General features: G+C 44.4%; 1 protein-coding gene across 5 annotated transcripts in view; it reads right to left on the bottom strand.

Annotated features, from left to right (window-relative positions):
• Window positions 1-1,453: 1,453 nt before the first annotated feature.
• NALCN (sodium leak channel, non-selective) overlaps window positions 1,454-14,813 on the bottom strand; it is a 300,069-nt gene continuing 286,709 nt past the window's right edge. For all 5 annotated transcript variants that reach the window (XM_070408640.1, XM_070408639.1, XM_070408642.1 and 2 more), the window contains 4 exons: window positions 13,954-14,104; window positions 12,253-12,402; window positions 8,322-8,439; window positions 1,454-3,023 (listed from right to left, as the gene is read on the bottom strand). In XM_070408640.1, the coding sequence (XP_070264741.1) occupies window positions 2,830-3,023; window positions 8,322-8,439; window positions 12,253-12,402; window positions 13,954-14,104 (613 nt within the window). In that variant the 3' untranslated portion in view covers window positions 1,454-2,829. The remainder of the gene's footprint in view (window positions 3,024-8,321; window positions 8,440-12,252; window positions 12,403-13,953; window positions 14,105-14,813) is intronic.

Here is a 14,813-nt window from a genome sequence, read left to right as displayed (position 1 = left end):
CGTACCTCTGCACTTTACTTCTACACCTCCTCTGAGTCTCACTGTGCTTTTCTCTTTCCTTCTAGTTGTAGAATTTCCACTCAGCCAGCTTTCCTGTGGTTCTGGATGATGTCTGTTTTGTCTTTCAGTTGTAATTTTGAAGTGGTTGTGCGAGGCAGCAATTTCTGGTGTTTACCTATGCCGCCATCTTGGTTTCTCCCTGGGTTCTCATCTTTATCCCAATTTCAACTTGCCTGCTTTTGCCCGGTTAGTATTTTGGAATCCCTTGAAGGACTTTACTTGAAAAAGAGTGCCACTGCTAAGCAATGTATTGAAAATCACCTATCTACGCATAGTATGTCACTTCCTACAAAGAAACAGGCAAACACATCATGCACCTGGCTGCAAAAACGGCTCTTGCTTCACACTTTATAACTCTTGTTTTTCTTCTACATGCCCTGTCTTATTCATCTTGGGCAGGGCATAAATGGCCATTCCCTGCTGGTGGGTGTTGCTCTCAAACTGCCACTGAGAATAGAGTGAATGGCATCAGTCTGGGCATTCTCTCCATCCTCGTTCCCTCTGAGTCCCCTTGAATTGCCATATGTGCTATGCATGTGTGGTCTGTTCCTCTTGGGGGTTCTGTGTCAAGTACTCTATCGCTTTATGCTTCTGGTGCCCTTGGAAACAACAGCATCCTTTAATTAAAGGCAGTAGGTAGCATGATGACAGGATTAGTATCAGTGTCTGGCCTCCCTAAGGGCCAGGGAGCATTGTGGCCAGTTTTCCCATCTGCATAACCAGACTGTTATATGTTTATGAAAAATCAAAGAGAGGGTGGCAGTTTTTTGTGTTTGTTTTTTTTTCTCGGCTTGCAGTCTGCTTTACCGGCTTCAGGAAAATAGTGGAGATAAGTCCCACGGGAATTGTTTGGCTGTTTCACTTCACTGAAAATGTAGGGTGCTGTGGCTTTAAATACATTGCTATTCCGCCCCTTGCTTCACTGCAGAGTGAACAACAGTGATGTTCTGCTGAACAAAAATTACAGACGTTTTAGGAAGGGCTCAGCAGTTTTGTGAGAAGGAAGCTGTATTATTCGAATATAATGAGCCAAAAGAGAAAAAAATAAAAATCCGGTTTTCATGCATTTAGTAAAGACCCAAGCCCTGGCCGTGTCACATCCTTGTCTGCTTTGTTATGGGTTTGGAAGGTACAGCGTATTCACTTACCCTGCGGGCACAAATGTGAAAGGAACTTAGAAGCTGAGCTGGAATGAATATCAGGAATAGAGCTTTTGCTAACTAATTATAGACAGAATATTCAGAAATAGAGAGTTTGCAAAGTGCCAGCCATCTGGTGGCCCTACCCACAAGCCCCCCACCCCACATACACAAAAAGGGTTTAGAAATCATCGTCAACTCAGAGAAAATTCTTTTACAAATTCAATATTTATTTCATTTTATTATATACAAAAAGTAAATGCCAAATGAACATAAAATGAAATAAAATCCTTTCAGCTGCACTGACTTTAATTGCCCATTACCTGATAATCACAATTAATCATAGAAACAATAGACTGTCACCACAATGTTAAAATTGTTATACAGAAAGATTGTGATATTTGGCTATTTTAAAAATGTTACACAGAGAAAAAGAAATCACAAAGCAACTGAGATGGGGTGAATGTTCAGAGGACACTGAGATAATCACTCTGTTAAAAGAGATCATCTAAACAGCATATCTTCAGTCAAGAATAATGTAGTCAAAGCTCAAACTCACATCTACTTGGTTGACTCAGCCTAAGTGGGCCAACAGTAATCCCTTTGCATTTTAATTTTCCCACAGAACACAAATACAGTTGGGGGTGTGGAATAAACTGTGAGTTCAGAGAAGATTTGCAGAGTACCATTATTTCCATAGGAGAGTCTGCTAGCAGGGGAATCATTTAGAATTAAAGACAGCGATGGTGTGTTGCAATCAACTCATGTCTTTGCTGATTTATGGCACAATGGACATATTTTGGGTAAAAAATAAAGCCAATGACGGCATCACACATGCAAAGATTTTTAAAAATAAGCTGAATTATTTTACACTTTTTTCTAAACTCAATTATTAAAATACTTTTTGAGGAATTCAACATCTTTCCATAACTATGTCTCTCAAGTGACTTCTATAAGGTTTGTTTTAAATCATTTAGCAACATGTGTCAATTTCTTTGTCTGGTACCTGCACACACAATTCTCTTGGAAGAGGCAACAATTTCATTGGAGTGACTGAGGACAGAAATTGACTTGTTCTGACCTGTAAATATCTTGTGTATATTTTTAAAAAATAACATAAGGAAAAGAATATACTTCTAAAAATTTAGAATCTGTAGTTTGTAAAATTATTATCATTTTAGCATGAGCTCGGTGCTGACCTTTTCAGATCAATTATAAATAATAAATTTCCCCAAAAGAAGTATTTATAGTGGAAGTGGGAAAAACATGAACTAAAGCTATAGCTCCTGTACCATATATATGAGCCGCTTTGGGCTTAGCACACTTTCAGGGGTGGTAATAATATATAAGAGCACATATGAATATATATCTTAGTTTACATAGACAGAATATGTAGAATTTTTGAACAATCTATATCTGGTGTTGGTATAGTTTCTAATGTTTCTAATACTGCCATTATGCAAATTGTCTCAAACACAAGGTAATAACCCATCATTTCCACAATTCTGACAGACCAGTTTTTATGCCTTCCTACGCAGGACAAATTGGAATTCAATTATGGATTGTTGACTGGACAATGGAGGAAAATATTAGAAAGTACTTTTCAACTGCCATCTGCATTGATTTCCACCTAAATATCCAGAAGGTCATCTCCACTTTCGTCGCTCTCCACGGTCAGCTGCCGGGTCCACCACTTCTTAACTTCAGAACCACAGGAAGCTGTGTCAGTCATGGGGTTCATTTTGCACACCACAGATTTCATGGTTGTCCGCCCTCCAAACCGTAAGTTGACTGAAGAAACTGAATGGCTTATTGGCTTTGGTGCTGTGGAATTAACCAAAATCCTATGAGCAAAATGGCGTTTTACTGTGTTGCAAGTCATTCCTGAAAAACCATGATATTCCCATCTAATGCTTTTGATGAACAAGTCCTATCCTTTTGAGTATGAGAAGATGTTGAGTATGAAACCTTTTCAGCACTGGATTCTTTATATTCATAATGGGCTTTAAAATTATCTTCATGGACAACTAGTAATACCATTTGAAAAAAAATGCTGCTTGCCTCTTGCAAAAATGAAAAAAATTTTTTTTAAAAGTTCCAGTATGGACAAATATAAGTGTCATAGAAATATTTGTGATTCAGTGCTCATTAGTATTATACATATTAAAAAAAAGAGAAAGAAGGACTGTAATGGATAGTAGTGGAGAGGAAGTAATGCAGAAGGTATGGAAAGAATAATGTGGGTAAATACTTTTTTTTTTTTTGGTAAAAATAAATGGAAGTATAGTTTCAGTGAAAAAGGAATGGTTTTGGAAATTATTTAAAAATTTCTCATGGCATTCATCCTTCCAATCCATGAATCTGACTGAAGCAAAGTGTCTGAAGACTTTGTTGACACACTCATGGCTTTGGGATTCCACAGTTATGGTTTTGGGTCCCATTCTGTGACCTGTGGATGTAACTAAAGGCAAGTTCATGTCCTGAAACCCATTTCCTCAATTGTAAAATGAAGAGAATGCAAGTTTTCTCATTGGACTATTATGAGAATTAAAATAGATTAAATGAGATGACCTACGAAAATGCATAGCAGAACTATCATATGATCCAGCATTCCCACTTCTGGGTATATATATTTGAAGAAAGTAAAATAATGATCTTGAAGAGATAGCTGCACTCTTATTTATAGCAATGTTATTCACAATAGTCAAGATATGAAAATAACCTAAGTATCCTTCAATTGATAAATGATTAAATAAATTGTGATATATAAATTGTGATAATTAAATATTATTCAAGCTTAAGAAAGAAATCCTGCAATTTGCAACAATATATGTAAATATACAGGACATTATGCTGAGTAAAATAACCTAGATATAGAAAGCAAAATACTCTATGATCTCACTTATATATGGAACCCCAAAATGTCAAAATTCACAGAAGCAAAGAGAGCAAATATAGTAGAATGATGGTTACCAGGGTTGGGAGATGGGGAAAATAGGGAGATGGTCAAAGGGTACAAAGTTACAGTTATGTAAAATGAATAATTCTGGAGATCTAATTAATGTGCAACATGGTGACCATCCTATATAATAATAGAGAAACATGGTAATTAGCTGTACCTCCGCTACCCTTCCCATTGGCTAATCAGGGCGATATGCAAACTAACTGCCAACCAAGATGGCGGCCTGCAGCCAGGCAACCTGAAGTGAACAGGAGGCTTGCTTGCTTCAGTGACGGAGGAAGCCAGCGTTCCCTGCCTGCCTTGCCAGCCTCTGAGCTTACAGTTTAAGAAACATTGTTACAAATATAGAAGCTAAACAAAACCCCAGAAACCTGCTTTCAGCCAGCAGGACCACAACATTGTTTCAATTATAGAACAAACGCAGATGCCTGCTTTCAGCCAGCCAGGATCTCAGAGCTGGAGTGAGCAGGACCGCAACAGTGTTACAATTATAGAACCCAAACAAACCAGATACCTGCTTTTAGCAGCTGAGGCCTCAGAGCTGAAGCCAAGCCTCAGAGCTAAAGCTGGCCCAGAATAAAAAAAAAGAAAAAAAGGAGAGGTTGGGAGCTTCAGTCACCCGCCAGCCTGAAAACGGCCCTCAGCCCCTCACCAGGACTGGCCAGGCACCCCAGTAGGGACCCCCACCCTGAAGGGGGTGTGACCAGCTGCAAACAGCCATCATCCCCTCATCCAGGCTGGCCAGGCACCCCAGTGGGGACCCCCACCCTGAAGGGGGTGTGATCAGCTGAAAACAGCCATCATCCTCTCATCCAGGCTGGCCAGGTACCCCAGTGGGGACCCCCATCCTGATCCAGGACACCCTTCAGGGCAAACCAGTCAGCCCCCACCTGTGCACCAGGCCTCTATCCTAAATAGTAAAAGGGTAATATGCCTCCCGGCACCAGAATCAGTGGAGCAGCAAGGCCTCCCAGCACCGGGATCAGTGTGACAGGGGGCAGCGACCAAACCCCCTGATTGCCTGCGGCTCTGTGTGTGACAGGGGGCGGGGCCACAACCTCCCTATCTGCCCTGCTCTGTTCGTGACAGGGGAAGGTGCCCCAACCCTTTGATCAGCCCTGCTCTGTGCCTGATAGTGGGGAGCTCCCCAACCCCCTGATTGCCCTGCGGCTCTGTGTGTGACAGGGTGCGGCGCCCCAACCCCCCCACCCCCCACGGGCCCTGCTCTGTGTGTGATGGGGTAGAGCCATAACCTCCCCATTGGCCCTGCCCTGAGTGTGACAGTGGCGGTGCCCCAACCCCCTGATCAGCCTTGCTCTGTGTGTGACAGGGGGCGGTGCCCCAACTCCCCTATCGGCCCTACTCTGTGAGTGACAGGGGAGCTCCTCAACCCCCTGATCGGCCCTGCTCTGTGTGTGACAGGGTACAGAGTCCCAACCCCCCTGATGGGCTCTGCTCTGTGCGTGACAGGGGGCAGCGCCCCAACCCCCTGATCGGCCCTGCTCTGTCTGTGACAGGGGGTGGTGCCACAACCTCCCCATCGACCCTGCCTTGAGTGTGACAGGGGGCGGTGCCCCAACCCCCCAGTCGGCCCTACCCTGAGCGTGACTGAGAGTGGCATTGCAACCTCCCGATCCGCCCTGCTCTGTGCATGACAGGGGGCGGCGCCCCAACTCCCCAATCGGCCCTGCTCTGAGCCTGACCAGGGGCTGCACCTAGGGATTGGGCCTGCCCTCTGCCACCCAGGAGCAGGCCTAAGCCAGCAGGTCATTATCTCCCGAGAGGTCCCAGACTGCGAGAGGGCACAGGCCGGGCTGAGGGACCCCCTCTCCCTCCACGAGTGCACAAAGCCCAGCAACCATTATGGTGGAATGACCAGAATGACTGGTCGCTATGATGTGCACTGACCACCAGGGGGCAGATGCTCAATGCAGAAGCTGCCCCCTGGTGGTCAGTGCACTCTCACAGCTGGCGTGCCACTCAGCCAGAAGCCGGGTTCATGGCTGGAGAGGGCAGCAGTGGTGGCAGGAGCCTCTCCCACCGCTGCGGCAGCACTAAGGGATGGCAAGCCAAGAGGTAAGGAGAGAGCAGGTGGGCGGTTAGGAGCGAGGGGTCCAGATTGCAAGAGGGATATCCGACTGTCAGTTTAGGTCCGATTGGTCCCAGATTGCGAGAGGGTGCAGGCCGGGCTGAGGGACCTCCCTCCCCTGCACGAATTTCATGCATCAGGCCTCTAGTAGTTAATAAGACTGTATTGTATACTTGAAATCTACTGAGAGAGTAGATATTAAGTGTTCTTACCACAGACAAAAATGGGAAGTATATGAGCTGATGCATATATGTTGACTGCCGCAATCTTTTCACAATGTATATGTTAATAGAAACATCACATTGTACACTTTAAATATATGTTTTTAAATAACAAGTAAAATAAAAAGGGGGAAGGGGAAAAAAAGAAGAAAACACATAGCATGGAACCTGGTACATTGTTGGTGTCCCTTAAAATGCCTTTTCTTGCCCTTTGCCTCTTCACACTCAGCCTGTCCCAATAGCCTGTCTCTTTAGTTACCACCATTTCTGGAATTGGGGCCACCTAAGCTTGGGCCATTAGAGGTACTTTTGACAACATCCTTTCTTTTATGCCTTTCAGTGAACACCAAGGACTGCACTTCCCCTAGGTCAGTGGTTGGCAAACTCATTAGTCAACAGAGCCAAATATCAACAGTACGATTGAAATTTCTTTTGAGAGCCAAATTTTTTAAACTTAAACTATATAGGTAGGTACATTGTTATTAACTTAATTAGGGTACTCCTAAGGCTTAGGAAGAGCCACACTCAAGGGGCCAAAGAGCCGCATGTGGCTCGCGAGCCGCAGTTTGCGGACCATGGACCTAGGTCATCTCTCCTACTTGTTGCTCCAGGGTCTGGACCACTGCCACCAGCTTTGGCCATGTTGTCACCTCATGCCCAGATTAGGTATCATCCTCTGGCTCCTAACGCTGTCTCCAGGCTCAGGCTCACTCTCTATTCTGCTGCCAAGTCACTCTCTCTAAAGCACGAATTCCAAATGCCATGTCTTGCTCAGGAACCTGTACTGGTTCCTAATAGCTACAGGATGAAGTTGAAACCACTCAGCCTGTAACTTACAGCTTTTCATGGCCTGGCCCCACCACCTACTCAACCTCATTTCCCATCACTCCCAGCTTTGTTTGCCCAGGCAGAAGCTAGCTTCTCTCTGATCCCTAAATAATAAACTCCTGGATGTGAAAAAAGATATTTTCCTTCTGATGTTAAGATCCACTGAACAACTTTTAGTCTCAAAATTTAGTTACGCTATCTTCTGCTTTGTGGAACAGACATGCTACAGAAGCGTTTGCAACATCATCCACCTTCTCATTGGACTGGGTCGAAGAAGGGGAACAAGGAGCATTAGGAAGCCCCTATTTTATCGTGGATTCAATTATTTAAACAGAAAACCACATATGGGGGACAGTGGGCCGTGCAGATCATTGCTCCCCTCCACTTCTGAGTGCCCTTAATGGGATTGCCCTGGCTTCCCAAAACCCCGTGTTCTCCTAGAAAAAAATTATCTCACTGAATGTGAGAAAGAATAGGATTGTGAGGATTAAGTGAGGGAACACACACAATGCACGTATAATACTGACTGGCACACAGTAAGTAGTATAGCACTAATATACATCATATATCATATATATCATATATCATATCATATATCATATCATATTGTATTATACTATGCAAGTTTTTTTGTTCCTTCTTTGAGACCTGTGGCATTTTCTAAATGATCATATCTATTCACTTCCTCTTAGATTAAATAAATTTTGCCTATGTTTTCGAACACCTTAAATACACTCAGGAAGCCCTTGGAAATCCTCTTTTTTAAAATGATCTTGGCTATGATGTCTCATTTTGTTAATAAGTATTGCCTTCTCAACCATAGTAACTGAAAATGAGGGCCAATACAGTGCTATTTAGAGAAGTTATTTTGAGGGAAATATCTTTGATAAGAAGATATATTTTTCCTGTCTATAAATAACTTCAGATGCAGACCCTTATTTTGAAATCTAAGATCCCAAACACACAGAATGTCAACAACTTAAAATGCCTCAATCAATGGAGAAAGGACTTGGTGCACATACCGGAGGGCAGACGCCACTGCCCGAACTTCCTCTGGGGCTTCCCTGCATCCCCTGCGTCTTGACGACTTCCCCCTCTGTCGGACAGGGTGGGGCTCAGAAGCTGCTGCTGGCTGCTGGTCTGCAGGGGGAAGAAGAGAGCAGTGACTTTCTGAACCCTGTGCTCTCATCCCTCTTTCTGCATCATGGGCCTGTCCCTCCTTTTGTTTTGAGAAAGTTAGAAAACATGCTTATGGGTGGATGAGTGGGTGAAAAAGTTGTGTTACATATACTAGTGCACAATGGAATACTACCTGGCCACAAAAAAGAGTGAAGTTGAACCTTTTGCAACAGCAAAAGGATGGACAAGAGGGTATTATGCTACATGAAATAAGTCAGACAGAGAAAGACAAATACTACATAATTTTACTTGTACATGGAATAGAAAGAACAAAATAAACAAACAAAATTGAAACAGACTCATAAATAGACAACAGACTGATGGTTGCCAGAGGGGAGTAGGGGGAGGGGTGCTGGGTGAAAAAGGTGAAGGGACTAAGAAGTACAAATTGGTAGTTACAAAATAGTCATGGGGATGTAAAGTACAGCATAAGGAATATAGCTAATAATCTATACTAATAAAAGGGTAATATGCTAATTAGACTGGGTAGCCCGGACGTCTTCTGGTCATCCTTCTGGACAAAGCTAAGGTGGCAGGGGCCGAGGTAGAGGCGGTTAGGGACAATCAGGCTGGCAGGGGAGAGAGGTTAGGGGCAATCAGGCAGGCAAGCAGAGGTGGTTAGGCCAGTAGGGGAGAGCAGTTAGGGGTTATTAGACTGGTAGGGGAGAGAGCAGTTAGGGGTGATCAGGCCAGCAGGGGAACAGTTAGGGGCATCAGGCAGGCAGGCAGAGGCAGTTAGGGGTGATCAGGCAGGCAGGCAGAGGGGTTAGGGGTGATCAGGCAGGCAGGCAGAGGGGTTAGGGGCGATCAGGCAGGCAGGCAGGTGAGTGGTTAGGAGCCAGCGGTCCCGGATTAGAGAGGGTGCAGGGCGGGCTGAGGGACCCCCCCACCCCAAACGAATTTTGTGCACCGGGCCTCTAGTATAGTCAATAACTATGTATGGGGGTCAGTAGGTAGTTGGAATACCAGGTTGGGGGGGGGGGGGCACTCTGTAAAGTACATGATTTCTAACCACTATGCTATACAGTTGAAACTAATACAGAATCATAATGAATGTAAACTATAATTGAAAAAAGAAAGAAAATGACAGGAAACTAGTGGGAAAAACAATATGGACCTATAATGTCCACAATGGGGAAAGGAAAAGTGAAATTGAGTAAAAAAGAGGCAAGGAAAGTGAGAGTCACCACTGCACACCGTGAGGGAAGGAGCTCTACTCTTCAAGTAGTGTCTTTTCTTTGACTCCCCTCAAAGAACCCTCCACCCCCATGTCCACATTCCCTCCACACCTGATAAACATCTACTAGAGTAAGGCTGGTGGTATTCCAGGAAGGAAGTGAAGCTGGGGGTGGGGGTTTGCAGGCACTGCCTGGCTTGGGGGAAGCATGCTCTTGCCAACCTGAAGGTCAATGCCTAGAGCTTCGGAAAGAAAATTCTCCACAGTCAAAGCTGGGATGGGCTTTGGAGGAGATCAAATCTTATATCAATGAAGACTAAAGTCTCTCACTTATATGTGGAATCTAATGAAACAAAACTGGAACAAAACTGAAACAGAGGCATGGATACAGGGAACAGACTGACAGCTCTCCGGGATGTTGGGGGACTGGATGAAAGATAACAGTGTGGTGATAGCCAGAGGGAAGTGGAAGAAGAATGGGGGGTAGGAGGAGGTGGGCAAAGGGGGGGAAAATGGGGTCGGAAAGACATTTTGCTTGGGGAGATGAATACACGATACAGTGTGCAGATGATGTTTTATTGAGTTGTACACTTGAAACCTGTACCCCAATCAGTTCAATAAAAGACTAAAGTCAAAGAGAAATGCCCTAACCGGTTTGGCTCAGTGGATAGAGTGTCGGCCTGCGGACTGAAGGGTCCCAGGTTCGATTCCAGTCAAGGGCATGTACCTTTGTTGCGGGCATATCCCCAGTAGGGAGTGTGCAGGAGGCAGCTGATCGATGTTTCTCTCTCATCGATGTTTCTAACTCTCTATCTCTCTCCCTTCCTCTCTGTAAAAAATCAATAAAATATATTTAAAGTCAGAGAAATGCTGAGACTCTCCATACATTTTACCCACCCTCTGGTTCACCCTCACCTTCCCCTTTCCTATCAGCACATTGGCCTTCACATTGCTTCAATATCCCCTTTTGATGTTTTGGGTACCTCTTGGGGTTTTTTTTTTTGCTCTTTTAACCTAAAACCAGAGAGCTCTGCTATCATCACTTTCCCTGACTCATCATCCCCATCTGACTATCCTGACCTTATCTCAGCCCTACACCTCAGGCACTGCCAGCCCTCCTCGGGGCACATAGGTGGCAGGGCCACTGTAGAAACCTCCATATCCCTCTTTGTTGACTGTCTTCTAAACAAGTGCCTGTAATTGGTGGCAAATGATTCCTACAGGCTGGGGAGCCAACAACATGAAATCCACTCAAATCTGGGCTATAAACAAGAGGGCTCTTTGGAGCATCCCACTGGGCCACGAAGCCTCAGGCTTCAGTGTTTATCGCTGGCCCCTGACTGTGTCACTTTACAATCGGAAGTCTGATGCTGTCGGAGGGGGGAGGAAGGGGTAGACTCTCAGAATTCTGGATCAACTCCATCCAGTCCATAACTTCATCCTCGCAAAGGGCAGGGCCTCTGCCAGCTGTCTCACCGCACAGGGCTCTCCAGGACATGGGGGACTCTGTGGTATTTTTATGGACATGTAGATTGAGTTTGGAAATGAAAATATGCTGTGCCCTAGTAAATAGGAAGCCTTCAAGTTAATCGTCCCCAAACTCCATATGCTCTTCTCATGCCCAGCTGAGGAAGAACAAATCCTCAATTTAAGGAGGAGGAAGGTCAATTTCAAACCTTTTCATTGATTTTACTGCAAGTTTCTATGACTTGGTAGGAGAAAACATTTAGGGCAGAGCTTCAGGCAAACCCTGTTCTCCTAAATCAGGGGTGGGGAACCTTTTTCTTCCAAAGGGCCATTTGGATATTTATAACATCATTCGAGGGCCACACAAAATTATCAACTTAAAAATTAGCCTGCTATATTTGGTCAAATATGTAATTAACTCACCCCTAATGCCTTGGCAGGGCCAGACCAAATGATTTCTCAGGCCTTATATGTATGGCCCATGGGCCAGACATTCTCCACCCCTGTCCTAAATCAAGTGATATTGCCAGACTTAAATTAAGCCCTTACAGAGGTGATATTAACTCTTTAGACAGACAGAGAGGGGGATGGGGAAGAAGAGGGAGAGAGAGAGAGAGAGAGAGAGAGAGAGAGAGAGAGAGAGAGAGAGAGAGAAAGATATCAATAGTATTTTAAAATCCAGAGCATTAACATTATTTTAGTATCCATACAAATCAGAATCTTTTCAAATAACCTCAATTAACTCAGGGACCACAAAGACATAAATATAATATTGGATCACCCTATTCCAATTGTTGTTTTTAAATCCTCACCCGAGGTTATTTTTCCATTGATTTGTAGAGAGAATGAAAGAGAGAGGGAATGCACAAGCCTGGGCCGGGGTGGAGCCTGCAACCAAGGTATGTGCCCTTGACCAGAATCAAACCTGGGACCTTTCAGTCCATAGGCCAACGCTCTATCCACTGAGCCAAACTGGCCAGGGCCGATTGTTGTTGTTGTTTTTTTAATGTAAAACCTTCCTATTAGATATATTGTCACCTTATTTGAAATGGCTGTGAACAGCACCGGTTTATCTTTTATTTTAAACATGCACAGAATATCCTTGAATGAAAGACACCTCATACTCATACCTCAGGTTGCATGTTATTATCCTGACTGTTGGCGTTCATGTCTTCACTGGGCTGGGTGGTCTCGATACTGGGGGGATTCAGAAACCGGCTCAGCTCCTGCTGCTGGCTCTCTCTCAGGCTGTGGATGATGCTGCACGACTGCTGCTGTTTCTGTGGAAATATGACTGTTCTTGCAGGAACGGAAAGATCAGCCCACCATCCTTCTGCCCCACCAGTCTGCTCCAAAGACCCTGTAGGCTTGGTGACCTCTTAGGAACTTTCAACTAATTTCGGAACTTTCAAGGGTCATTAACTAATTTCTTTTCTAGACTCCCATAAAGAAAGGCTTAGAGCAGGGCTGGGCAAACTTTTTGACTCGAGGGCCACAATGGGTTCTTAAACTGGACCGGAGGGCCGGAACAAAAGCATGGATGGAGTGTTTGTGTGAACTAATATAAATTCAAAGTAAACATCATTACATAAAAGGGTACGGTCTTTTTTTTTTTTAGTTTTATTCATTTCAAATGGGCCAGATCTGGCCGTAGTTTGCCCACGGCTGGCTTAGAGACATAGAATTGCTTATCCCTTCTATTTTCATTTGCATAACCATTGGGAGTAATGTTCACTGGCACTAGCTTGTGTTTTATTTAAAATAGAACTCTTAAATCACTAATGTTGTTGGTGATCTGATTTTCCCCCTTCTTATTTTATTCTGTGCTCGCTAGGCCTATGTGGATCGCCCCTTTCCTCTAAGATGTAAGAGGCAGAGAGTCTTGGGTGCAAAAGTGAAACCCTCATTTTTGTCTTGGTTCTGGACTGGAGCGGGCCGGTCCAGTAGGCTGATCTGTCTTGGCACACACCGGGACCAGGGCAGCCTGATGGTGGGCCTGCACTCCCTGAGCCCTTGCAGGGCCTCTGGACCGCAGATTCTATCCCTGGATCTAGCAGAGCTATGGTGGGCCAGGTGTGACAGGTGCCTGGCTATAGGAGATTGGGGTGTTGGGTTTCTCTGGGGCCCTTAATTCATCCAAAAGAAAGATGTGTTTCTGCAGTTGATGTTCTGAAAAACAGGATTTTAAAAATCTATTATGTAGAAATGGTTAGTGATTAATTTGATTTTCCCCCTGTGTGTAAAGCATAAGTCAAAAGCATTCATAAAATTAACTACCTAATAGAAATGTCCATTGTGAACACAGTGTATGCAAACACAGTTAATGCTCATGTTCATGGATTTAAGAGTTAGAGAATCTCATAGGCATATAGGTCAGGAAGCAGCAAACAGATCGCTACACTCCCAGGAGAGGTGGTCTTTAATTAGAGATCACACAGAATTATCAACAATATGTTGGGGATTTTTAGGAACAAATGAAAAGTAGTTTTGTAAATTCAGTTGCCAGTCAATATGTAGAGATTGCTGGCAGTTTAAACAGCTGAGATTAATAAATGGACAGCATGAATATTGTAATATCAATGAACTGCTTCTGAAACAGTCACACTCTATTATAAAAATGTGATTTAATGGAAGCTTCTTATGGACTCTGCTCAAGAGGGTACCACTGGATTTGGACTAGAGTTAAGGTTTGAATCATCATCTGACCATGGTAAGTGGAAGAAGTTGACATAGTTGAAAGGATATAAGGCTAATCACAGAAGGATCTAATCCCCTTGTTCAGGAAGCTCTGGAGGAGGAAATAAAATGCCAGATGCTTCTGGTTCACTCACGGCTCTGATGCGCTTTAAGCACTTCTTCAGCCACATGCGGATGGTCTGCTTGGCCACTTCCTCCTCAATGGTGTACTCCAGCTGCTCCCTTGCAAGCAGCTCCTCCAACTGCAGACTCTTCCGGATGTCAACCGACCGGTAAGAGAGCATGCTGTTGGGGAAATATAACAGCAATTGCAGCTCTGATTTACCTGGGATTTAGACTCTTAGAGATCTCAAAATCCAGAGAGGTCATCACTCAGTCCTACCAGTGGAGCAGTCTGATGCCACCCTGACTAACTGGATGGCTTGGGCTAGTTATGTCACCTCACTGCCTCTCTTCGCTCATCTGTAAAATGGGCATAGTCATGTACCTACTTTGTTAAATGATGAAATATGTTGATTTAGTGAGGTGATTATAACAGTAAGTTTTTGTAAAACCAAAGATCCAGGCTATGCTCTAATAATCAGCTGCTTAAGATTCTGGAACTTTCCCTGTAGAAGGATAACTGCTCTGTCTATTCACATGCAGCTCCAATTGGTGGTGGTTAATATGCTTGGCTGCAGGCTATGCATTCCCATCCCCCCATTTCCCTCTCAATTTATCTCATCTGTCCCCCTGGATCTTCCTCATTAATGTTGATGGTTGCAAAACCAGAGTGAAACATTCATTCCCATTCAGTCCTCGGTACAATAGACCCAGATGGCGGCAAATGAAATCAACACAGCTAATGTGTTGCATGGGGGCTCCCGGGCAATAAGGCAACTCATGTGTTCAGGCTGAGGAGTCCACAGCCAAAGGAGGATGCAGCCCCTTCTGGCAGCTTGGCGCTCCCTAGTGTGGCTGCAGGATCTCAGTTATTGCTCCATCCCTGCCTGGC

This window comes from Myotis yumanensis, unplaced genomic scaffold, assembly GCF_028538775.1.
Source record: "Myotis yumanensis isolate MYYU_CA2020_CCGP unplaced genomic scaffold, mMyoYum1.0.hap1 SCAF_3, whole genome shotgun sequence".
Classification (NCBI taxonomy): Eukaryota; Metazoa; Chordata; class Mammalia; order Chiroptera; family Vespertilionidae; genus Myotis; species Myotis yumanensis.
Note: the sequence above shows the minus strand (reverse complement) of the source record. Positions and strands in the feature narration are given on the sequence as shown.